At 40.6% G+C, this 26,213-nt stretch overlaps 1 protein-coding gene and 1 long non-coding RNA gene across 3 annotated transcripts in view; both read left to right on the top strand.

The window, feature by feature from the left end:
• The first annotated feature begins 12,592 nt into the window (after nucleotides 1-12,592).
• Nucleotides 12,593-26,213, top strand: part of LOC138173925 (B-cell lymphoma/leukemia 11B-like) — a 130,258-nt gene continuing 116,637 nt past the window's right edge. For both annotated transcript variants that reach the window (XM_069103976.1, XM_069103975.1), the window contains exon 1: nucleotides 12,593-12,996. In XM_069103976.1, the coding sequence (XP_068960077.1) occupies nucleotides 12,756-12,996 (241 nt within the window). In that variant the 5' untranslated portion in view covers nucleotides 12,593-12,755. The remainder of the gene's footprint in view (nucleotides 12,997-26,213) is intronic.
• LOC138173926 (uncharacterized) lies at nucleotides 13,011-25,560 on the top strand. The gene is made up of 2 exons (XR_011171579.1): nucleotides 13,011-22,440; nucleotides 22,752-25,560. It is a non-coding gene; the product is annotated as an uncharacterized lncRNA (long non-coding RNA).

Here is a 26,213-nt window from a genome sequence, read left to right as displayed (position 1 = left end):
CCCCCTCCACTCCTTCATACAATCATACATTTATCTATCCATCCATCCATCTATAAGATACTATCTATCTATCTATCTATCTATCCACCTATCCACCTATCCATCTATCTCTCAAAAAGCTGGTGGCGGTAGGGGAGAATAGTTTAAGTAGCAATGTGTGCAATGGAGAGAGAAGGAGATCAGATGTAAGGGGTGGGAGAGTCAAAGGTGGAGGAAAGCGAGCAGTGCAAGGTTTTTCTAGCAAGTCTTCAACAGAGAACACAGAATTATCTGCAGACTTTTCTGAGGGGTGTTTGGGGAGGAGAGTAGTCGAACCAGTTTTCTGGAAGGGTTATTTATTATTAAATAGCAGCCAGTCTCTGTGTCCTGCGCTCAGAAGGGAGGTGGGAGAGAAAAGGGCAGGGGGGAAACGGCATGAATCTGATACTGTTTTCTAGGCTCTGCATCATTTCATGTTCAGCTGTGGCTCTTTGACATCTGACGGGAGGGAGAATTGTATTAAGGGTGCAGCAGTCTCTGCCAGGCAAAGGCTGTTGTCACTGCTCCACCGAAGTTTATTAGTTTCCACGGCATGGGGGTTAAAAGAAACATTTAGATCTTCCTTGTGAAACAAACAACTGAAAATGCAATTCATTTTTATCTGTTAGCTTGAATGATTATTCATAAGCTAGAAACTCATTGGCCTATGTGGGCAGTCACCAGGTTCGCCATAATGATGCAACCTTGGCTAAATATGAATAATTGTAAAAATAAGAAGGGGACAGTAGCTTAAGTAGCATCTCTAGTCTTCACCCAGAAGTTATTACAGTGAAAGCCTTGATAATGAGCTAGTTAAATTTATAGTCAGTGAGAAAAAGGTATGATAGAAGAGAGAGGGTTGTGTGAGACCGCTATTTACCAAAAACATTAAATTCTAGTTTGTTTTAAAATGTTTGACTCACATGAATATTCTTCTGAAGTCAGAGTGCTTTAAAAAAAAGAAAACAACATGAAATACCAGTAACAATAGAGAAAGCCAACAACCAATGAGGTATTTTAAGGGTTGTGGGGGTAGATCAAAGAAGGGTCTATGTGATTCCTTCTGCCAAAAATGTCCAGCAGTAAAGTGAAATTTCTTGAAGTAAAGAAAATCGCTCTGGTGCTTCGAAGAAAATAGGATGCTTATGAAAAATTATAGACCCTATAGGGGGAATTTTTCAGCCACCGACCTGTAGGTTTTCCTTGAAAAGATGGATCATTATCCTCATGAATTCCCATTCTTCCAAAATAGCTATACATTGAAAAGTCTGGAATTTTAAGCCCCAGAAAGGCTAATTGTTATAGGTACATGGCTAAATATAACAACAATAATAATTATGCTGTAGCTTAGAGATGGTCATGTTAACAATTCTTCTCTATCCATACACATACCTCTGTTCAGTCTGTTCATAAGCCTTTCCAGAATAGCAAATGCTTTTGAAGAATTTCTTATACTAGATTTTAGGAGAAAGGAAGTTTTTCCTGTTTTCCTACAGACATGCAGAAGAGAACCCTTATGTAGCTAAGGACATGATCCTTATCCTTATTATTTGTTAAAATTCTATAGAGTAACAAAAATATGTTCATCACAGGGCGCTATTCTGGGAAGATTTTTTTTTTCCTTTTAATTCATACCTGAGAAGTAGGAAGCATAGTCGTGAAGTTTCTGTTATTAAAGGACTTTTATCAGTGAGTGAGAGGAACAGATATTTGCTCAGTGTTCATGGCTCCATAGTTTTTTTGAGGTGATCGATCTCTAAAATATTTAACATGAAATAGATTTTCCACCCAAGAAATGAAGTTGTTTTCATGATACTTATTAGTTTACCTAGAAATTCCTTAGGGGAATGTAGGATTTTTTAATCAAGATTGTGTTTAGAGTGATGACATATTGACCACTTAGACAAAAACACACCTTATGGTGCTGGAGAAAGCCAACTTTGGACGCATTTCATAATAATTATCTCTCAAACACAATTGATCCTTGTTAAATGGTACAAATTACAGGTATCAGTTACTGCCTTCGAATGACAACTAATTCGAACTCCTTATCAGAATTTAGTTTTTGGTTTAGGACCTTTTAGATTTAAAAAAGTGTCTTGCACGAAGCCTCCATTTCCCTTTCACATTTCCTATCTCTATTGTTTCGCATTATGTATTGCTTGTGATCAAATACTTACCAAAATAAACTTTATAGGCTTTTGTAGTTGAATTGCCAACCCAAGTCTCAACTGTGCCCTGTGGCTTTAACTGACTCAGAGTGACAGCTAGGGGGAGCTCATAGCCTGTCTCATGGTAGAGAATGGTTCAATAGAGCTTGGTGTACTGGTGGTTAGGATACAATAGGGTTGAAAATAATGGCTATATCGGAGGCAGTTTGCATTGCTGCAGAATGTCTTAAGTGTAAAGTTGTAATATTGATTTCCATGCAGAGATCTGTGCAGGCAAAATGAGAGTATAAGTTTGAGAAATCTATTTTCAAACAATCATTGATTTGCAAGGCTGCGTTCACAGATGGGCTTATAAACAATTAAGATTATTATTATTTTTTTAATGGCACGTTTCCCTATCAACCCCCCAAATTTATATCCTGAAAATTCCATAATGCTATTAAGTAATCAGGCCAACAATAATCATTAATCATTGTCGGTCAGGGTGTAGTAAATAAATCTTTCTACTACAAAAGTATACTGTACATCCATGTTTGTCTGCTGTACATATCAAAAACATACCAGAGAGGAAAGCATTCCAGTATTCAGTAGTCAGAGACTCAGAATAACTTACTGAATGGAAATTCCCTTTATATCTAATTTTATGGTATGTGCGTTTTCACTTCCAGTCACTGCGCAATGATTCTGTCCTATGGAGGACAAGATGACCAGTTCCCAAAAGATATAAAATGCTAAGTCATGCAATGTATAAAAGTTTCTATGGAATAAAGTGTATAGGTTGCTTAGCCTATAGATGACTGCTGTCCAGTATATGTGACTGCCTTTCCAGCATGGGACTAATTCTTACCTAAACATAATTTCATGCTTTGATCATTGGTTTTCTGTATACAAAGTGCTTTCTTCTTGGAGTCCAAGAAATCCATCAGAAAACAGCAACGTTTAGTTTTCTGCTAGAGCTCAATATACGGGTAGGGGAGGTTATACTATCACAGGAAGGAGTGCTTTATTCTAACCTGAAAGAGAAATAAATTAGGTCAGACAAAAGACTAGGGCTGTCATCAACTGTAGAAAGAGCCTTCACTCTTGAGTACAGAGGGCTAGCAATTTATCTGATGATTTCTCTACTCCATTTAACGTTTGAAGTGGGGTGGTGTAAGCATATAGAGAGAGAGCAGCCAGGAGCCCAGAAATGAAGATGTACAGTCCCCCCAAATACTGAAGAGATTAGTGTCCCACAGGCTCTTAAAAATCGTTTTCTTTGCAGAAATCCCAGACCTCTCCCTTGTGGTCTGTCTCATTTCCACAGCGTTTAACTTTTCCCAGGAGAAAGCCTAGAACTCAGCAGAGACCCCTGAGATGTAAATGTGGTCTTTAAGAGTCCTACTGAGGGACACTGAAAAAGGGAGGTGGGGGCAGAAGGAAGCTGTGTCCCTGGCCTGGTCGAATTTTGACTTAGAGGGTGAATAGCTTGTCACTGTTAAATGAACATCATAGAATGTTTTTAGAGCTGGAAGAGGTCCTTAGAATCATATAATCTCAGAGCCGGAAGGGACCCTAGAATCAGAGAATACATAAGATTTAAATAGGTAGAGACATTAGCATCATAGAACCCACAGAGTATTTATGCTTGGTAGAGACTTAAGAATTACAGGACATTAAAGCTGAATATCTTAGAACATAGACTATCAGAGCCAGAAAGTATCTTAGAGATCATTGAATTCAACTTCATTTTACTTAAAGGAGAAACCCAGGCCCAGAGTGGTCAAGTTTCTTCCACAGTGTCACACCAACTTAGTGGGAGAGCTGGGATGCCATTCCAAATGCTCTTTTCATTATACTATACCATGTCCATAATGGCCTCTGGCCTCACCTTCAACCAGAACTGACTGAGTAGTTTGGTCTCTGGAGGTTAACAATGGTATCACCTATGGGCAGGAAAAGAAGAAAATAAATGATCTTTGGGGATTGCTTCATACCACACAGTAAAGTTATTGATGCAATACTAGTACCTTATAGGGTCTGTGTTGCTACGTGGTGTTAGATGTGGATACATTTATATATTTTTAATGAGGAGGGGAAAAGAAAGACATCAATAACCGTCTGCAGTATTGATACATGTATGATTCATTCAGCTGCTGTTATTATGGCATCTTCATCTCTCACCATCGTTTATTTACTCTCATAAAAGGAGTCTGGGCCACAGGTATACCCTCCCTTCTCAGGGTATACTGTAAACCTCATGCTGCCTTTGTGGGTCCACAATAAGTTGCAGCCTGTGAATCTCAGTGAGATTTGATTATGCTGGGCTCCCCATCTCCCCATCCTACCCCCCAGAAATGCTGTGGACCATCTACCCTGAGCAGTAGCATTTCCCAAGGCATCTATAAAAAGTGCGGAGAGCAGACTATTAGAAAGCAAATGGAAGCCGAGGGACACACTTCATGTGTCTCAGGCACGTGTCAGCAAGGGGGGTTAGAGGAATATCGTCATTTTACTGGCAAAAGTGACACCAGATCAGGGATTTGATTAATGATGGCACATTCATAGGGACTTAGTTCTATAATTTTGACATATGCAAGGCTTTTGTGTAGTTGCCACAATGCAAGAAATTCATGTTGTTGTTTTTTTCTTTCTTTCTTTTTTTTCCCCCTCTGAAGCGGCTGATGATTTTGCCCGTGTGGCTTGAACATACTCAAGATAATTTGCTGAAATTCAGCCCCAGACAGAACAATATTGAGAACTTCAAAGTGGGGCTGAGGGTAGTGGTGGTGGTGGTGGTAGAGAGAAAACAAACCCCTCTCTGTTTTACCTAACGTTTTATGACCCCATCCACTAAAGCCACAGAAATACAAATACATTTGATAAATGTACTAATGCATTCCTCAGTAAAGCAGCATCCTTTAAGAGAAAAAAAAATGACTCAAGAAAAGTTGAATGCTAGCATTCTTATAATTAGCCCAGGCCTTGGAAATCATTTCACTTCTAAGAAAGAGGCACTTCGAAGGGCAGTAATGTTTAAATCCACTCTGGAGATCAGAGGCTTAAAGCAGGTCGCCCTTCACAGGGTCGACTTCTCTGGCAGTGGAGAGGTCGGTACTTGGGATCCTGTAATAGGAGGGCTTGCCTGCCGCTGATGCCGCCGCCGCTGCTGCTGCTGCTGAGTTTCTTTTTTAAAAGAATGGCATTAAATAAAACAAATCTAATTCATTTGGCAACAAAGGCTGCTTTTATATCACATCATCGCAATCTCTGCTGTGGCTCTGAAGATTTAGAGCTACTTTAGTTTTACAAGACCTGCAGAATGTATTTAAAGGCTTCCTTAGTAGTAAATCTCTCTCTCTGTCTCTCTCTCTCTCTGTCTCTCTCTCTCTCTCTCTCTCTCTCTCTCTCTCTCTCTCTCTCTCTCTCTCTCTCTCTCTCTCTCTCTCACTCACTCACGCCTTTTCCCTCTCCTCCCCTCCTCCCAAAGCAACTAGTTTATTTATCAACACATAGGTCACTCCTCTCTGGTGCTGTGTTCTTACCATTTTATTAAGTAACGTTTCAGTAATGGATCCATAAATATACCCGAATGTCTTTTTCAGCCTTTCTCTCCCCCCCCCCCCCTTGAATTTGTTAGACTCTGACTCTTACTCTTATTCGGTTTCTGAAAGAAGGGTGGGTTGGGGCATGAAGGGAGGTTGGTCCTGAGGCTTTGGAGCGATTTGGGATGATTCTCAAGAGGGTGTTTTTAATGTACCAGCTCAAGCTGGAATTAGATGAGACATTTATTTGAAGGGATATATCTCTCCTTTCCCATTCTCGCTCTCTGCCCCCTCCCCATTTTTCTCGTCAGTGATGTTTTAAATTTTGTGGTTAAGGAAGACTGCTTGAAATAAATTGTAGACCCTTGACCCCAGGCCCTTCTCATCAACTTAAAAAGTGACCATGGTTCCCTCTGTTAAAATGGTCCCCACTCTGCCAAAATATTCATTTGATTTGGCCAGTTTCAGTGATTAACAATAACAAAATCAATTAGCCAAACTATTTGGTGCTGCATAGACTGAACCTCTCTGCTGGCTAACTGCCCCAGTTTGACAATTTTTTAAAAATTTTCAGTTTTCAGAGGTTTGTCTTGTTTCATGGGTGTTCTGCGATTAGGGCCTTAGTGGAAAGGCCTTGAATCCAGTCTGTTGTGAGGGCTGAGGTGTGAGGAGCTTCCTTGGAAGTGTCTCAGTGTGGGAAGAAGCTTGTCTCCACCTCCTGTGGATCAGGGCCATGGGTGTTGGTGCCAGGTCTCTATCTCTTCATAGGGCACAGAAGGAGATGGCTGGGAGGGAGGGGTTGGTAAAGCCAGAGAGCAGATAAGGTACAGAGCAATGTCGTTTGCTCTAACTCCTGTGGTTACAACTGCCCTTCTCATGTCTGGCCCACTCCTTCCCCTTTCAGAAATAATTTAACCCTTCCACCAATCAATACATGCCTCACCCAGGCCCTCTGCTTTTGAACCTGGTCTGCTAAATGTGTGGTTAACCACACTGGGTGGACAGCCCTATGGCCAAACAACAGCAGCAAGGCTGACTGGTCGAGGCTGGGCTGTGGCAAAGCAGGACTGAGATCTTTTGGTTGGATGCTCTGCATTTGTTTTAAGACTTCTGTCATGATGTAAGAAATGCTCTAAATATACATTTGTTTTGTGTTTCTTGTTCTCCCTCTGTCTGTCTCCATGTGAGCCAGTTATTATTTGCACTAAGACAACTTTATAAAAATCTGCCGTCACTTTTGAGTCATCTATTCAGAAATTATTATACACACACACTTGATTCTTTCCCCCATCCTCTGTTATGTTCTCTCGGATACAATGAAATTAAAAATTGATGGCATGAGCTTGGAAAGTGTTGTGCTCAGTTAAATGTGAGACTGGTGTGGCTTAGGTACCTGGTATCATCTGAATGAAATGAATTTTCTCTTTAGAGAAAAAAGAAGGAAAAGATCTGCTCCCCAATTTTTGATATTTTACATAGGTTGTTTGGTAGAAGGGAGCTTTCAGAACCTAAGAATGCCTTTTGTAGGAAGCAGGTGTAAAATCTTTTCATTTAGAGTTTGCTAGCTTAGCATAGCCCAGCCCAGCCCAGCCCAGCTTTAGTCTGTAGACAGAGGCAGGCCAGCTCCGTTGTTCTGTAAACATGATGACACATTACAACGACGACGATGACATTGGGGGCCACCCATTTTAGGAATCTATGGGTAGCAAGCAGCCCCTACCTACCAAAAAAAAAATTAATTTCCGTGCACATTTTCTCTGGATTGTGGCTTACCCCTTAATGGTGGGAATTTGGATTTGAATCAAAACTGAATAAGAGAGCACAAGAAAACTGCTATCTTCTATCTGGGTGCAATAGTCTAGCTGCTGCTTGCCATGTAAGTAAGTAGGGTAGTGCTGGCCAAAAGTACGGCTTTGAAAGGAGGACAGTCTTTGAAGTCCTCCTTTCTGAGGTAGGATTTCCCTGAGGTAGGATGGATGCGGAAGCAATCCAGAGATGTATCAAATGTAGTTAATCAGTGCTCTGCTCATTGGGACAACCTGAAGCTCTGAGATGGTTAACTGACCAGACGGGACAGATGAGAATATGGATTATGATGGCACCTCCATAGATAGGTTGTGTCGATGTTGCACAAAGTTGGGAGGAGGATTCCCCCTCCCACCTACCCACCCCCATACAGACCCCTCTAATTCTCAGCTGCCTAAAATTCACTTTAGGCTAGACGGAATGGGAAGTATTACTTTGGAACCACACATTTGCTATTTTCTTTTTCATAAAGATGATGAGCTTTATTTTTTTAATTGTTATAACATTCGACTTGCCCATAGATTTTAACAACTTGGGGCAGGGGAGGTCAATGTTATCTTTGTTCCCCTCAATGAACCTTGGACATCAAAGACCTAGCTTTGTTGTAACATGGAATTTAGCCCATCGGGCTTCTTGAAGATTTTAAGGTTTTTAGAATTCTTCCTCTTATCCCTCTCTGCCATTCCCATGCCCACATTTTAATGTCATATTGATTTAATTTTTAAATGATGTTTTCTCTCTCCCTCTCTACATATATATTATAATAATATTATTATATGAAGTCCTGAAGTAGCAAAATTTTGTGTTGCACTTAATTTCAGGGACCTGGAAAAAATTCCAAAAAGGAAATTTCATTTTTCCTTCTTATTTCCAAAAAGTAAAGGGTACAAAACTTTTGTTGGACTTGGCATTATTGGTGTCTTGTGACATATTGGTACTAATGTGTACTTCTGAGAGGAGGGTTATTGTCAAAACTGGTGTACAGGTCGAAACATGCCCAGATCGAAAAGACCCATTTTCATTTCATTTTTTCTTTTCCTGTGGTGTTCTTCTCATATGGCTATGGGATCAGGGTGAAGCTGTTGGGGTCTAAATCATGCATCTGGACTTTGAAGATATAGGAAGGTGGTTTTTGATGAGCTTATAGACCTCAGAGTACCAAGCAATGAGTTGAAAAAGTGTTCCCTCTTCCTTAGGACCAATTGGATTTTGCTTCTAAGGAATTGGAAAGTATTGCTTTTTCTTTCTTTTCTTTCCTGTTTCCACCTCCCCTGCTAGTATGAAAACCATTGAGAGAGGGACACACACATACACAGACACACGCATGTAACACAATGAGTAACAACGGCCAAAGGAAATGAAACCATAAGGTGTCTGATTGAGGGTGTCTCAAAAAATTTTTTTTCAAGTGGGAACTCTTAGATCACAATGCCCTGCCTCTACCTGATAATGTACAAGTATCATTTGAGTTTGGGGAGGGGACAGATGAGATGGGTCCATGTCTGGCTGCATCCCATGAGAATGATATGTGCCATAGGACAACAGAACATAACCCACGTGGCCTTGTATTAAGAAACTCTTTCCTCCTTCGGGTGAAGCCTGGCCGTAATGCCATGTTAGCACAATTGTTGATATATACAGGGTTTCACTTTCCAAATTGAAAATTCTTCATTTGTTTTCTTACCAGTGGACACATAGAACAACGACAAAAAAGATTTTTGTCTCCCCTTTCGCAAGTCCCTCCCACCCCTCACCTGTAGCAAAAAGAACACAATTTTGGACTCTGATTCTTATGCTCAGGGTTGTGGATCTTCCTTCAAACTTTGGTTTTTATCTGTGGGACTAGAGGAGATTTGGAGATATAGATAGTGCATTCTTGACGGGGCTAGACTGGGTATTTGCTGACTTGAAGCAAAAACTAAAAGTATAGTATAGTTAAAAATCTTTTTGAAGCTTTCAGACTCAATTACTGCGGAGCTTAAGGACTTACTGCATGAAGAAAGTGAAAAGCTGATTTTCTGAAAGGCAAAGGCTGCCCAAAAATGAAAGAATACCAGATGTTACCACTCCCCACCCCCCCTCCCAAAGTGCTGTTACCAAGTCCTTAGCAAAAGAGGAGAAGAATGTTTTCGAACAGACATATGTGAACCCTGCTAATTTTTAAATTAGCCTGTGTTTCTCATGAATTAAAAAAATGAATTTGAAATCATTTAGCTGGATCTTTTAACAGGAACTTAAATCTGTTTAGAAATTTTTGGTACTTCTAATCTAAACAGTAAATTATGAAATGATAAGAAAAGTTAATGAAAACATTTCTCACACCCCGATAAGATGATGAAATCAAGAGAAAATTTAGGTCGGATGGAGGCCTGAGAATCATAGCTCAAAAGACATACATATATTTAAGCTTCGATCGGTTCCCACTGAGGTGGCATTTAAACCTGTGGCAGGTCTTTTTTTTTTTTCCCTGCTACCTCTCTTAACCTTATAGTTTATCCCTTGTCTCCTTCCAACTCTCCATTTAATTTTGTCCTTTTTAAAGGCTTTTTTTTTTTAGTTCATCTTGTTTGTGCTAAAAAAAATATTTTGACATCCTCCTCTTATCTATTAGGGATCCTTCTCTAGAAATAGTGCACAATACATCCTTATATTTCTAAAGAACTGTTTTCACAGTACTCTCCTTTGGCTCTGAAATTATGTATATGTAATTGGTAATTAAAGGTGCGAGCTTTTCAATATAAACAATATTGCTCAATGTTAGATCGTTAAAGGGAGCAGAGGCACTAAATAATTACCTTTTACATTCTGACAAACTGTTCACAGAAATCCACTCTCCCTAGCATCACTATTCAGCAGAAGGGTTATGATTACATTTTCAGTATGGCAAAGCATCTTTTCATAAAATAAATTGGTAAATTAATTATGTAGTATTGTCTTCAAACTCCCTTTAAAGTAAACTCTGATTTTTTTTAAAAGGCGTAATTAATGGTTTCCAGAATGTGTATTGTGTTTGCTGTTTGGTTACCTTGTAGATTTTCTTTGTTACAACTCTGCAGACAGCAGCCTTTTGGTGTGGATTTCTTTGCCTATGTGATATTTTTCTATTTCCACATTTCTAATGCATTTCTACATTTATCTCATTGGGAGCTCGGCTCAGCCTTCTCTTTGCTTCTACTCAGCAGAATCATGAATTATAGTTTTCTTCCTTCTGTATAGACACAAACACACACACACATCTCCTGTTTGTGATACATGTACATATTACACGCATAGATGTGGACTGTTGGGGAAACTTCCCTAAGGAAGCATGTGCTACTATCAAGGGAAATAACAGGCCCGTGATTTATTTGGAGGATGGGAGATGCCACAGAAATTTTTCCTTGAATTATCTGTTCCTTGGCTCTGACCATTTAATAACTTCACAGCCACGGAATGCATTTTTCCCCGTCATCCCTGTTCCCTACTCTTTCGTGGTTTCCATTATTCTTTGCTAAATACTGAACAGTTTAAAATTTACCTTGCTTCTCTGGTTTCAGACCTTTGTCTGGTTTGCCTGGCTGTCAGAACTCGAACACCTTTTATTCTCTTAGAATGCTAATATTTGCATTTCTAAAATTCCAACAAAATCTCAGATCCTGAGAGGATTATGAAACCTTTATGTGTCTCCTTTGTTTCGATAGAAATTTTAGGCTGCAAAGTTAAAACGTCTTCCTTAAGTGGCTTGTTACCTTTTAAGATCTTCATCGTCTTCAAACTACTTTATTTTCCCCTCCCCCCACCCAACCATGTAATAAGCAGACATACATGATTAAGGCAGAATAAAAATATATTTTCTTTTTAATTTAACAGAAGCTAACTGAGCACCTACTGTGTGCAAGGTACTGAAAGTGTATTGTGGTCTGGATACATGGCCTCCTGTGTAAGAAAATAACACCAACCAAGAAAAAAAATTCACTAGCTAGTTGGTAATGGTTGGGACAAACCAGTTAGGGAAATAGCTCTGGCCGACAACTTAGAAACAGTCCATTCCCTCTCTCCCTTTTGTGTGTGTGTGTGGGGCAAACATCTTGTAATTGTTACTGCTGCCCTCTGAAAGCTGTCCACCTATCATAGTAACCTGGCCAGTCAGGAGCTGTTTTCGAGGTAGCAGCCTGAAGTACATCCTTTATAAATCTTGAAGCAGTAAAGTAGTAGGCATAGGAACTAGACCTGGGATTTCATTAATACTGGGAGCTCTCAGTGAGAAAATTTCCTCTACCTCTGTGGGATGGCATTTTCTCTGCAACCACTAGCTACTCTTAGAAGAATGCCTAGAGCACTGAGTGGTTAAGTGACCCAGCTGTTCTTTCTCAGAAGTGGAACTTTAATCTAGTTTACTGGTTTTAAAGGCCAGCTCTCTCTCTACTTTGTCATGCTAATTAATAATAAAATGTGTTAAGATTTTTATAGCACTTAGTATGTGCCGGGCACTGTGCACATAATATCTTTACAGGGATTATCTCATTCGGTCCTCACAACAACAACCTTGTAGGTACTATTATTATCCCCATTTTACGGATGAGGAAACTAAAGCATTCAGAGGTTAAGTGACTTGCCCAGGATCACGCAGTGTCTGGGACTTTGTTCTTCCTGATTCCAGGGCTGGTGCTTTGTCCACTGTGCCACCTAGGTCTCTCTATTATGACTTCTCTAGTAACAAGAATATGGACTTAAATATGAATGTCAAGAAGTCCAAAATAAGTTCCCCTTCTACCAGGAGGATACTGAAGACCTCAGCCTGATCAAATACCTTTTGGCTTATCTAGGCCTACAGTAATGCCAGAGCCTTTTGGGAAGAAGCCAGCATCAAACAGGGCATCATAGCATTCTGTGAGCATGGGATCCTTTTCTAAGGAGGGCTCTTTTTGTTAGTTGGGAAGGTGACTGTGTTGGGGATAGAAATAAAAGGGGGAAAATAAAGGAAGAGGAGAGGCAGGCATTAAGATCCACACTTGTGAGCTGCCACTTCTCCTAATTTGACTGTTCAAATGTTTTCGAGCGCTTAAGCCCATCTTTTTTCTCTCTGCTCCTTCTCCTCCCCTTTCCCCCTTTCTCTTCTCCATGTTAAGCAGAGGCTGACCATGTGGAAGCCGCCATTGTCGACGAAGATGAAGGTCTTGAGATAGAGGAGCCGGGTGGCCTCGGGCTGACCGCAGGTGGGACAGATCCAGACTTGCTGACCTGTGGCCAGTGTCAGATGAACTTCCCCTTGAGAGACATCCTGGTGTTTATAGAGCACAAGAAGAAACAATGTAGTGGGAGCCTTGGTGTTTGCTATGAGAAGAGCCTGGATAAAAGCAGTCCCCCCCCTTCATCACGCCCCGAGCTCAGGAAAGTTTCAGAGCCAGTGGAAATCGGGATCCAAGTCACCCCGGATGAAGAAGATCGTCTACTGACGCCCACAAAAGGAATTTGTCCGAAGCAGGAAAATATTGCAGGTATGGCACGTTCCCTTCTCCCATCTTCTGTTTTAAGTACATGCTCAGATGGCACTCCCCCTTATAGCACACCTGCCATGAGGTAGAGGCAACCCCAAAAAGGGCACTAGAGTACGAGGGTCACCACACTGGTGTTCAGAGTCCGCCATGTTTTTGCCTGACTGTGCCAATGACGGATGAGAAGAGCTTTCGGCAGCTTTGGAGGTTGGCTGGTCATTTAAGGACCACCATGAGTGCCAGGTGTTATCCACATATTTACCCAGAAACATCCATGCTCTGCAATGAGCCTTCAGGAAGCGATGTACATAGGGTCGAGAGGACATAATTAATCTTACTATTTTTTGGTGAATGGCTTTCTCTTCGTGTTATAATCAAGTTGATCTCATCACTGCTTCCAGAAGTAAAAGATGGAGTGGAAAGGGCAGCATGGAAGTGGGAATTAGGGAAATAGTTCTAGCTTTTCCATGAACTTGCTTAGTTTCCTTCTCTGTAAAATAGTTGGGCTAAATCATGAGGTAGTATCACGTAATGGAAAGAGCTCTGTATCAGAAGACACAAGCTTAAGTCTCTGCTCCACCCCTCACTAGCTTTGTGATGTCAAACAGCCTCTGTTAACCTCAGTTTCCCCATCTGTAAAATACTGGGGAGGCTAATCTCCAAGATCCCTTTTAATTGGAGTTGATCCCTTTTCTGTAGATCTCCTAGAATATCCACTGTGGTTCAGGGAAGTGGGACCCCTTCACCCCTTGGTGACCCACTTGGTCGTGTTCCTCTGTGTACAGGTACACTCTCCTATATAACTTCAGCACCTGCTTACCTTCTGTTGGATCTATTTCCTTTTTAAAAATGTGGTTTTACAAGAAGTGCCTCTTTCTCTCTTAGCTTGCTGTTTCCTTCCGAGTATCGAGACATTCCATGCAAAGCAATAGACCCTTTTTTTCGAGCACATGTCTCTCTTGGATGGAGTCTATAAAACAATACCACTTACTAGGGTGAACACTAGCTGTGGTCTGGTGGGAAGAATCCCAGACTGGGAGTCAAAGGTCATTTTGCTATTTGCTATCCATGACACCATGGGCAAGTCACTACCCTTCACAGGGGCCTGAGTTTCTTCATCTTTTAGAGACAGGTGGATAAGACGTCTCTAACTAAGGGCGGCTTCCATTGCTGACATCCTATGATTAAGGGGCCTTTCTAGCTCTAGATTCCATGACTAGATGAATTCCTCCAAAATACCATGGCCAGACGGCATAAACCTGTGTGCTCACTGCACTAGGCTAGAGGTTTTCAGAGAGGATGCTTGGACCATATTGGGCTAATGAAAGGCATCAGAGGTGGTGACTTGATTTCTTCCTTCAGTGACTCCCTGAGGTACAGAGGCTGTTCTTGAAGGGTAAAGAACAGCTAGCACCAATTTTAATCTTTGGTGGAGCCCCTGCTTCCTCTGTTGAAAGTGTTCTGTTACTTCTGTGCCTAGCTAGTCAAAGGGGTTTCAAGAGCCGCCATTTGCCGAGGCCAGAATCTGATGGCTGATTCTTTTTAAGTTCTTTGGATGTTTTTGGATAAATGTTGCCACTAGTCTACCTTTTCTGTCATGTGGTACGGTGGAGAGTTACTGGAATAGTAATCAAGAGACCTGGATTCTGTTCCTAACTCTGTGACTTTGGGCAGGTCACCTGCTTTTCTGAGCCTCAGTTTATTCTGTAGATACTGAACCAGATAATCTGCAAAGTATCTTCCAACTTTTAATTCTCAAATCTGAATGGGGCAAGGACCTTGAGAGGGTATAAGCACAGAATTTACTGTCTTAGGATGAAAAAGACCAATGAGAATTCTTACTCTTTTCCCAACTCAGTGGAGATCAAAAGGAAACTTTTATGAGAGGCACTTAAAATACAAAAATAAAAAGTTATTTTGGGTAGACTTCCTGAACATGATATGCAGATAGGAATATCTGTGCAAATGTGGCAGTGCCTTCTTAATTAAGGACCAAACTGTTAGATGAAAAAGGTGGGGTGGCTTTTTAGTTCCCCGTTTTCTCCTTCCTGTACTTAAAAAAAAATCAGGGGAATAGTTTTTCAACAGGAGTACAGAATGCTTGACATTGTAGCCAGGCAATAAAAAGACACTTTGCATTTGCTAGAAAAATTGGAACCTAAATTTAATACTATATTTCCCAGTGAAAGGCCATAGATCATTATTGTTAGGTTTGTTTAAAAAATCAACTAAATATGATCTCATAAAAGGAAAAGATAATTTCTAAGGATGATTTACCCCCAGCCCTTCTCACTTTTTTTTGGTTGTAATAATACTGCAGTACTCTACAATGCTGTATGAGCGGCAACAGATATTGTTGGCCTTTCTGCACTGCAACAGGGCGAATGGATTTCTTTATTCCCAAAGAAATATGTAAAATAATCCTTTAGAAGTATAAAGGGAGATATGTTTGTTCAAAGCATTTAAAATGTTCGTTTAATCAAAGGCACCAAATACAGTACATGCTGTGGCAGCCGAAGAAGACCGTTACATTGAAATAGCAAATCCTGGTCTTTCTCCCCTTTTCCATTTTTCCTTCATACTTTTGGAACCAACTAATTTTTTTTATTTATTTAACAAAAAGAAAAGATTAAAGAATAAAACTTCAGTGGCTCAAATGTATAAAGTAATTTAATATGGTGGAAGCATTAATTATTTTAGCTTAATTGAATTCTGAGGACTGCAGTAGTTGCATTTTTGTAGACAAGCCCTGTTTATTATTTCTCTGTGTAGATTAACAGTAAAGGAAACACAGATAACTTTCAGTTATTTATTGTCAAATAAATGTGTCAATTCATGTGTAAAGCAAGCTGTTCAAAGATAATTGAGTCTTTATATTTTAAGAGGGAGACTGGAAATCATAGGCGATGGGCTGCTTTGGCTTCTGGAAATACACACAGCTGCTGCCCAGGCCAGGCGGTGGCTGCCCATGGTGCTTCTGGCTGCCCCCCACCCTGGTGGGAACTTCTTGAATTTCTGTGAAGTTTCCATTTGTTGTGTTGTATGACCTTGGGCAAGTGCTTTCTCTTCCTTAGCCTCAGTTTCCTCATCTGTAAAATGTGTGACCTTTAAAAACCTCTTCTTGCTCTTACATTCTGTGTTCTCTGATTGTAAGGGCCAGTACTGACAGTATGTGATTTTCCTATTCCTTTGGCTCAACAGAGGTATGGTATAGTAAGTTGCTGGTAGTAGTCTTAGCTACCTAGAACCTACATCATCTTAAGGCCTAATGGTGGCAAAAATCCCATGGGACTGGCAAAAAACAAGCAAAAAAACAACTTTGGGGCTGGCCACCCACAGCTATAGACTCAGATCCTTGATGTGCTTTGAGGGGCACTATGAAGAAGTGCTTAAGAATATTTCCTCCAAGGGAATCTGGGGTGCTGAAATTATACCACTACAGATGTAAGGGTCTTCTTTGAAAATGAAAATTTCTCTTTGGATAATGTAAGACATTGAGCTGCTAGCCATCATCCCACTTAAGTATGAATTACATTCTTTGCAAATAACATCTGAGAGCTGAGCACTAAAGAAATGGGAACTTTGATGGAGTGTATGGTAGGAAAGACATAGCAGGGAAAGCTATAGTTTTGGAGTGTTGGATGTTGTCTGGATTGTTGGATGTTGCAGATAGAGGTTGGTAAATACCTGGAGTGGTCCACCTGCTGGAGAATACTGAAGACAGAGTTTGCCATCTTCTCACAGTTTTTTTCCCAGGGTCAGTCTATCACTTTGGGGCCTTTGGCAAAGATCTACAGTCACCTCCCACCTTGGAATTGCATTTTCATGAATGAATGAATTTGCTGTACTACAACAATCATCTTTCCATCTTATTTGAGAGAGGCCAGTCTTACATATTGATGATATAATTAATGTCATACTTTGCTATTGCTGAACCTTTAATCTGTGTGTACCATTAATCTGTGGGGTTTTTTTTTTTGCTTTTTTTTGGAGGGGCAATTGGGGTTAAGTGACTCGCCCAAGGTCACATGGCTAGTTTTTGTGTTAAATGTCTGAGGCTGGATTTGAACTCAGGTCCTCCTGACTCCAGGGCTGGTGCTCTATTCACTGCACCACCTAGCTGCCTCTAATTCATGTTTTCTTTAAAGGCAGCATGTGAAATGCATATTTGATTGGCAGTCAGGAGACCTGAGTTTGAATCCTATCTCAGCCATTTAGAAGCTACACATGGGATCATGGATTAGAGCTGCAAGAAATCTTAGAAAGCATGTAGCTCAGGGGCAGCTAGGTAGCGCAGTGAATAGAACACCTGCTTTAGAGTAAGGAGGACCTGAGTTCAAATCTAGCCTCAGACACTTGAAAAGTAACTTAACTGGGGCGGCCAGGTGGCTCAGCGAGTAAGAGCACTGGCTCCAGTGTCGGGATGACCTGGAGATCAAATCTGGGCTCAGATACTTAGCACCACACCCAGAAATAACTGGGTATAACCTCGTGTAACCTTGAGCAAGTTACTTAACCCCAATTGCTTAAAAAAAAAAAAAAAGAAAAGTAACTTAACTATGTGACCTTGGGTAAGTCACTTAACCCCAATTACCTTGCCTTTCCCCCTCCAAAATGATCAGAGGGGGAACCTGGGACCTCAAGGCCACATGTGGCCTTCTAAGTCCTTGGATTGGCCTTTTGACCAAGTCCAAGTTTTGCACAACAAATTCTTTTATTAAGGGAATGTGTTCTGTGAAGTTTGGGTTCGGAGGGCTGTACTTGAAGACCTAGAGGTCCACACATGACCTCGAGGTCCTAGGTTCCCCACACCTGATTTCTAGTTTAAGACTCATTTTACAGATGGTGCTATCTGACCCTGTGAGCTTCACTTAATTTTTTTGAGCCTCAGTTTCCCTTATCATCAAAACAGGGATAATAATTTTGATATATTACTGTGAGGCAAGCACTTTGTAAAAACTTCTAAGTACCATGGAAATATGTATCATCATCTTCATTATTATTTTTCCCTGAAAGAACTCTTCAGAGAAAGTTGATTGGGAATACTTATAACTTCTTTCCCCTGATCCAACCTCTTTCTGAATTCCTGATCCAATTGTAGTCAGTCTCCATAGTGTGTCTCTACTTTTTAGCGATTTGAGGAGAAGAGGTTAGATCTTGGGTTTGGAAAGAAGACGTGCATCTAGAAGACATGCTTGTAATGGATCACCTTTGACTTTCCTAAGAAGAAAGTCGTTTGGGATTCAGCAGTTGGCTTTGGAAGGCTTGCTGCTATTGCTTTTCTAGCTCAGGTAACAGTTGGCCTTCACTTACTAAAACAGTACAAGTCTCATAGGCTGAGCATATTACTGAGATCTCTCTTTGAGATGGGAGTTTATTTTACATTTATACAGCTCTTCCAGAGAGTGCCGCCATTTTGGTTTTCAGCTTTCGGGACTCATCTCTAAAACAAAAGAGCTTGGACTGGATGAACTCTGAGACCACTCTAAGCTCTATCTTCTCTTTTATTTCTGTGATTCCACTAATTAGTGCCAAAGCATGACTTTTAGTTCTCATTATTACTGCTATTATTACAGTAACTATGTGATAGCGGTGAAGCCAAATACAGGGTGTCCCAAAAATGTAGTGCAGTTTAAAACTGGTAGATGGATTAAAGCTTACAGCTGCACTAATACTTTTGGGACACCCTTGTACACAAAGGACACAGGGGTGATGGGAATTAGGTTCTCATCCCAGCTCTGCCACAAACTTGTTGTGCGTGTGCTATTTTATTTCTGTGGGCCTTGGTTTCCCCAAATGTGAAATGCGGGAGTTAGACCAGATGATTTTTAAGATCCTTTTCACTTCTAATATTCTGTAATTCTATAGTCTCTGTTAATATGCTGGGGGAGTTTTCCTATCTATAAAAGTTAACTTTGGGTTCTTGAAGAAATCTCTCTTAGTTATTACCCCCAGGACACTTTCCTGAGGTTTCACATTATACAGCCCCCCAAGGGAATACTCTTGATCACGGATAAATTTTTTTTTTTGGCATGGTATCATTCATTCCATAACCAAATGAAGCTGTAATAGCATGAATTAGCCAGCAGCTGTCAATCACAGTTTTTACTTCATCCCCCCCAGAAATGTCAGTTAACTTGGGAAGTGCTGGAGACACAAAAGTGACAGGAGGCTGCTTCTCAACCATAGGCCAGAGGTGAAAGTGTTCTTCTGTGTCCTTTCCTTAGTGTTCCAGACTTCTAAGTACGTCTTCATTTGGAACTGGGGTAAGCAATTCTGGGGAGTATTATGGAAGTCATTCGTGGAGGAGGCCGAGTGGCTTTAGATGTCGACCAGCAAGTGGGATTCTCTGCCATAAGCACTAGACCTTATGTAGTTGAACTCAGTGTGTTTGAAGAGAAAGGTTTCCTGTCAGCTGCAGGATTTAAATGCTATAACCCTAGCTCTGTGAATGCTCATTTTGGGTCTAAAGAATTTTTTTTTTTAAAATAAAACCTGCCAGTGAGAAGAACTAAATTGCATGTGCTGCAAACTAGAGATAAACACTACTTCAGGTTGCCTTGAAATAAATGAATTTGATATATTTAGAATTGTTATTTCCCCTCCAAATTAAGATTAGTTAAATCCATGTGTGTTGTACAGTTGATTGTTAACTCCATGGCGTGGGTTATCTTTCTTTCTTTCTTTCTTTTTTTCCCTCTTCCCCCAACTGGTGACAGCTAATTATTTTTGCTGCCTGCATTAAGGCATTTATGGGCACTCAGTGTTCCACATAACAAACTTGCCACTCTTAACTTTAACTTTTGGGTGCTTGTAGCCATCATGGGTGGCACTCTGTCACAAAAAGAAAGAAAGGCATATAAAAGAGAAATTGGAGGATCATGAATCAAGCTGGGAAGGGCTTCAGAGGCCATTTGCCAGATGAGGAAACCGAGGACCAGGGCTCCAGGTTTACATAAATAGTAAGGATCAGAGGCTGAGGTAAGATTCTTCTTTGATTCACCAGGCTATCAAGTGAGGTCAGGGACAGGAGTCCTTGGGCACCACTGCTCTGAAATACAGTGTGTTCCTAAGAAAGCCATCCACATGGCGCAAGATGGTTCTTGGTGTTCAGCCTAATAAAAATCTTTGCTCAGCATCTCAGCATTTATTTTTAAGAGTTGAAAGGGTTCATTTAGAACAGGCTCCCACCTCAGGAGAAGATTCTGTCCACAAAATCCCTGATGGCTGGGTGGTACTATTAACAATAGCGCTTTTAAGATTTACATGGCACCATAACTGTATGTGGTAGGTACCGAAGGTACCAGGAACCCTGTTTTTCAGAGGAGAAGATTTGAATTTCAGAGAGGTCCAATGGTTTGCCTGTGGCTACACATCTAAGAAGTATTAGAGGCAAGATTCAAACCTAGGTCTCTTCTGACACCAGGCTCAGGACTATAAGTCTTTGCTTGAACACCTCCAATGGAAAGGAGGGAATTCACAAGGCTGCCCACTCCATTGTTGGACAGCTGGCTTCCTTGTAGCCTGGACTAGATAGCATGAGAGTTGCTTCTGTGGGCCAGCGGGCAGTCTCTGAAGAAGTGTGACACTGGAGCAGTGGGTTATAGTTTCCATTTTTATTAGAAACATTTCCCTTGGCCACAACATGATTTCGATTAGGCATTGTGCCCGCTGCCTCTGCTAATGTGCATGGGTGGTATAAAAACTTCCAGCAGTCATTCAGCAAAGAGGGAGCTGAGGCATGGGCAGGGTAGGGAGGCAGACAACTGGGCGCCCAGGGAGAAGTAAACTTGCAGTTCTTTCTCATCTTGTAGCAAAAGGTCAGTAGTTGACTTGCAGTTTTTATTAGATGTTTGACAGTTACCTTTTGCTAATTTTCATGCCTGACTAATGCAAACCGACCTGTGCAGAATCAGGGAAGAGTGGGCCCCCAGTGCGTTGGTGGGGCCTGCAGTTAACAAAGCATCTTGTCACTTTGGCACACCTGGGTTGAACTCTTCTCTCTGAGATCACTGGGGAAAATGAACCTGGGGAGTTTGGATTTTTAATATTAGCTCGAATTTGGACAGCAGCTTTGGATAGTTTTTGCAAGCATTTTTCCTTCCATTAACTCATTCCAGCCATGTCACAATATGGTGTAACCCAAGCAGGTATGATGAGGACATTTTATAGAGAAAGAAATACAGGCAACTCAGAGGTTGACTTGCCCAAAGCAGTAACACACTGAGCAGTGACTGACATTTGTATAGGGCTTTAAGCAATCTGCATACATTCTCTCATCTATGCCTCACAGGAATCTGGTGGGGGCAATACTACAAGGATACTGAATAACATTACTTAGGGGAAAGTATGCTAAACCTGAGTTCAAATCCACTATGAACACTTGTTAGCGTGTGACTGAGGGCAAATCACTTCATCACCGGCGTCTAGGTTGCCTAACTTGTAAAGAAAGATAATGCCTGTAAGCACATAGGTTGCAAGGCTGTGGTTCAAGTAAGATAATATATGTGGATGTAAAGCACTTGGCAATCCTTAAAGGGCCATGAGAATGTCAGTTACTATTCTATTGATAAGAGAGGAAGATACTAAGGTTCAGAGAGATCTTCATCTATAAAATGGTGTAAAAGAAGTGGTACTGAGTTCAAATGAGCTAATGGACAGGAAACTTTTTTTTAAAAGATGAGGCCACACAAATCTAATATTACAAATATTAACCGAAATTGTTAAGTGTGATGTGAGTTGGAAGAATGAGAAATCATTATGGAATGGAATATTTGGGAAAGGCATGCTGAAAGAGAAAGTTTAAAAAAATTAAATAAAAATCGACTTCTTTAGTTTTGTTTAGTCTAATAACCTTGTCCATAGTCTCCTGAATTAAAAAGAATCACATGCAGGGTTTGAACCTAGGTTTTTGCTGACTTTCATGTCCAGCACTCCCAAGTGCAGCCTGTACCACATTAAAATATAATTGGGAAATATTTAACAAAAAAAAAAAAAAACCATAGCTATTACTGCCTTTTAAAACTAAGTCAATATGCAGTATATAGACATGCTTATCTTTATCCTTACAGATTAGAAGCCCTCATTTCTATCGGAGTTTGACCCCAGTGGTGTATGGGAGAAAGAGCATTGAATGAGGAGATAGCTGGTGTCCTACTACCACATGACCTTGGGCAAATGACTTACCCTTTCTGGGCCTCATCTGTAAAATGGAAGAGTTAGAATAGATGATTTCCAGGGTCCCTTCCAACTCAAAAATGTTGATTCTTATGTTAAACTAAAGCAGGGAGAGGGGATTCTGAATTTCCCAAGCTTCAAAACAGTTGAAAGAGAGATTTCCAAAAAATCAGTATATAAGTATGATCATCAGTGACCATGAAGCTCATTGTTTATTTCAGCTCCTTCATGGAACTTTCTTTAGAGGTCTCAGTTAATATAAATAAGAATGTTGGACTTGGCACCAGGAAGAATCTGAGTTCAAATCTTACCTTAGACACTTCCTACTTGTGTGACCCTGGGCAAGTCACTTAGCCTCATTTTTCTCATCTGTAAAATGTGTACAATAATAGAATCTACACACAGGGTTATTGTGAGGATCAAATGAGGTAATATTGTTTTGCACTCCTTAGAGTGCTGCTATAATAATAATTATTATTATTTATTTTATTTTTTTGCTTTTTGGAGGGGGAGGAAGGGCAGTTGGGGTTAAGTGACTTGCCCAAGGTCACACAGCTAGTTAAGTGTGTCAAGTGTCTGAGGCTGGATTTGAACTCAGGTTCTCCTGACTCCAGGGCCGGTGCTCTATATACACTGTGCCACCTAGCCTCCCCTATTTAATTATTATTTATTTAACTAGTTATACTATTTAACTGTTACTGTTTAACTCCTGTGTCCTCAAAGTAGAAACACACTTCAATGAGAGACTCTTAGTTCAAGTAAGTGAGATGCCTTGGAAAACTCAGAGCACTCAGATTAAAGTAAAAACACCTGAGAATGAAAGAATATCAGCTAGTTAACTGATGGCACATTTATTGAGTATTTAACTGGGGAGTCTAGTGCAGCAAAAGGGGATTGATTACAAGAGGCTGGAGTAACAACTGCTTTATTCTTTTTCCTCACTGTCACCTAATGCCTAGCCCAATGCCTAGAACCTGGGAGGCATTCAATAAGTGCCTCCTAGCCATAAGGAAGGAAGCAATTTGAGAGAAATACACGATGGTAGAAAGTCAGGTTCTCAAGAAGCTGGGCAAATCTGATGGGAGTTCAGAAGACGTTGGTGGATGTGGGAAAGGCATGTTAAAGAAGGAAGGACTGCTGCCTCATTAAAAAATCCAAATTAAAACAAAACAAAACCAGACTCCTTTAGTGCCCCATCTTGATTGAATTGAATCTAACAGCTTGTTCCTGGGTTCAAGTCTCAACCCCTTGGCATGTTCAACAGTGATGATTTTAAGCACTTGGGAGGAGTTGTGTCTTTAGGGCACCAGGGAACTGGTGAAATGGTTCTGTCCAAGAACAAATAGTGCCCCCACAGCCTGGTGACTGGTTGGCTTTGCCATGGCTACAAGCTACAGCATAGGTTGCATCCTTTCTGTTTCCTGCCCCTATCATGAGGCTGTTCCTGCTAGGGGGGATGCTGGGCAGAAAAGAATCATTTGTGTAGTAAGAAATACAAACTTGAGATTGGGTGGGTGGTGTTTGTATATTTACAGGCTTTGTGTACATTTCTTCACCCTTTCCATAAACATCTATTAAATGCCTTCTAGGATCTTAAATTTAGTGCGGGAAGGTCCTCTAGTATCTTTACAGATGCAAAAACGGAGGCCCAGGGAGCTTATAAGGTACTTTCCCAGTGCATTGTACTCAGTGCCATGAAAATTAGCAAAGTAAATAACAAATAGTCTACCTTCAAGGAGCATAATATCGAATAGGGATAATAAGAGAGATGTATATGCTACCAATTAGAATGTGAGAAATTGTGGAAGAGTAAAATGCTATAGGATCAAAAGAGATGTCACTTCCCTCGAGGGAGTTCGATGAAGGCTTCATAGAACAGGTTCTATGTATGGTACAGTGGAAAACCAGGGCAATTATTCTGCATTCAGATGAATTGGACTCAACTCTCCTTCCCCCCTCCCCAATAAAACACTTTTGGCCAAAATAGCCAGAAAATTATTTATGCAAAAGTAATTATTTTAAATGAACCACCTGGATAATTGCCTCCCATTCTCTGCTCCATTTTGCAGGTGTGGACACAGTCTATAAGCTCTCTCTCTCTCTCTCTCTCTCTCTCTCTCTCTCTCTCTCTCTCTCACACACACACACACATAAATTGGAAGGGAAATGGGCATGCATGAACACTGTATACCAAAGACAAACACTAGAGTGTCCACAGACGTCGAATGTGTGCACTGGGCGTTGGGACTTTTTACAAAAGAAAGTGAGCACATCTGTGCAACTTAAGTGGAGGGTAGTGAAATACTACTTTTTTTTCTCCTGACTTTGCAATGCTTAAAATCTTTTTTCAAAGTAAACAGTAAAAGAATCCTGGGAAGATTTTAGAGGTGAAAGCTGGTTATGATAAAAGCCTTTTTCTTTTTCATCCCATCTTGCTCCTATCATCCCCCACTCCAGGGTAACCACCACGGCGGCTCTTTAGCATCATTCCTTTGGGTGATAGATTGTTCTTCCCTGTCCTTGGGAAGATGGTATTCAGGTCTCTGAGTCTCTTCCTCACTGTTAACTTCTTGGATTGTTCCCCCTCTTCTAAACAGTTGGGGGTGATAAGGTGAGGAGGAAGGTGTTAGGGAACCCTTCACAATTAGGCTTCTTACCTTTGGAGCTGTTCCTATTCTGTGTCCCAAATTATAGTATATACATTAATAAATAAATCGTCTTTTCTGCACATGGATGATGTCATGTAACTCAATACAAGTCATTAGAAAAGTAGTATTTCTTTTCCTCACCTGACTTTTGTTATGGAAAAAAAGAGGAAAGAGACCTTTTATGCTTTAGAAACAATTAAATATTGATTAATTCCACTTTAGGAGCTAAATTCAGTTAGATAAGACTAATATTTTATTTGTTAGTATTTTCATCTAGAAGGCTGAAAATGAGTTTCAGTATATGTAAATAAAAATACCATAAAGTTTGTATTTGGGAGTTAGGATCTTTTCTGGTTAAGATACATTTTAAATATGGTATCTCTGTGGGTACATGAGTGAGAACGCATCGCTAAAACATCTTTAGAAGAAATGAGATTCCTTCTCCCCCTGCCCCTTCCCTTTCTTCTTGTTCTGGTGAAAGTGGCAGCTTACAAATCAAACCCAGACCCCATATGGGATAGAAGCAACGGAACAAATCCCAAGTCTCCTTGGTTGGGGAACCACCACTAAGGTGAGTTTTCCCTTGCTCTATTATCTTAGGCAAGGCATTCATATTTTCTTGCCTTGTTTTCCCTTCAGTTAAAAGGTTGGGCAAAAGCAGGGTGTCTTAGAATTGTTTTTGCATTAAGTAAAACACATAGAATTAAAAGGAAAATGATTATACTTAAAAAAAAAAAAAGTTCACCTACCACAAGAACCCCTGGACAGAAAGATTTTCAAGGACATTCTCATGTCTGACATTGCACTTTTAGAGTTCTAAGGATCTGTTTTATGGTTCTAAGGACAGAGTTGGTCTCCCCCCTCCTCAAAATGGCAGACTGACCCTGGGTAAGTCACTTAAATGATTCAAGTCACTCACTGATAGTCACTTAGTGCTCTTGGCAATTCTCAGATTATAAATGGTTTAAGGTGTCAATCTATATCGAGGAAATTCCTTATGGAGAGTTCCCTGGGGCCAATGAAATCATAGATCCTGTCCAAAACGATGAAAAAAGATTTTAGAAATCTATGATTTTTATAAATCTAATCCCCTTGGATGAGGGAAATCCTGGGTAGCTGGAGCCAGTGTAAGGAAATCTTAGCGGAAAAAGATGAAAATACTCTGGGGAATTAAAAGCCACTAATTGGGGAGACAGCTTTTGCCCGTCCAACTTTAACCCCTAGACCACCACTGTGGCCAAAGGAAAAGTGGCTGTCTTTATCTTAGCTGCAAAAGAAACCCAGTAATAACTAAGGATTTAGGGGGCCTCTAGGGCAGCCTGGAAGTTCTCTGCCCTGGCAGGAAGAAGGTGGAGGGAAGAGAGTATAATGCTGCCTTATAACCTAGGGGCCTCC

Source organism: Petaurus breviceps, unplaced genomic scaffold (assembly GCF_028583685.1).
Source record: "Petaurus breviceps papuanus isolate PSGF00001 unplaced genomic scaffold, PetGlider_PUasm1.0 67, whole genome shotgun sequence".
In the NCBI taxonomy this organism is placed as follows: Eukaryota; Metazoa; Chordata; class Mammalia; order Diprotodontia; family Petauridae; genus Petaurus; species Petaurus breviceps.
The sequence above is the reverse complement of the archived record's forward strand: the minus strand, read 5'-3'. Positions and strand labels throughout refer to the sequence as shown.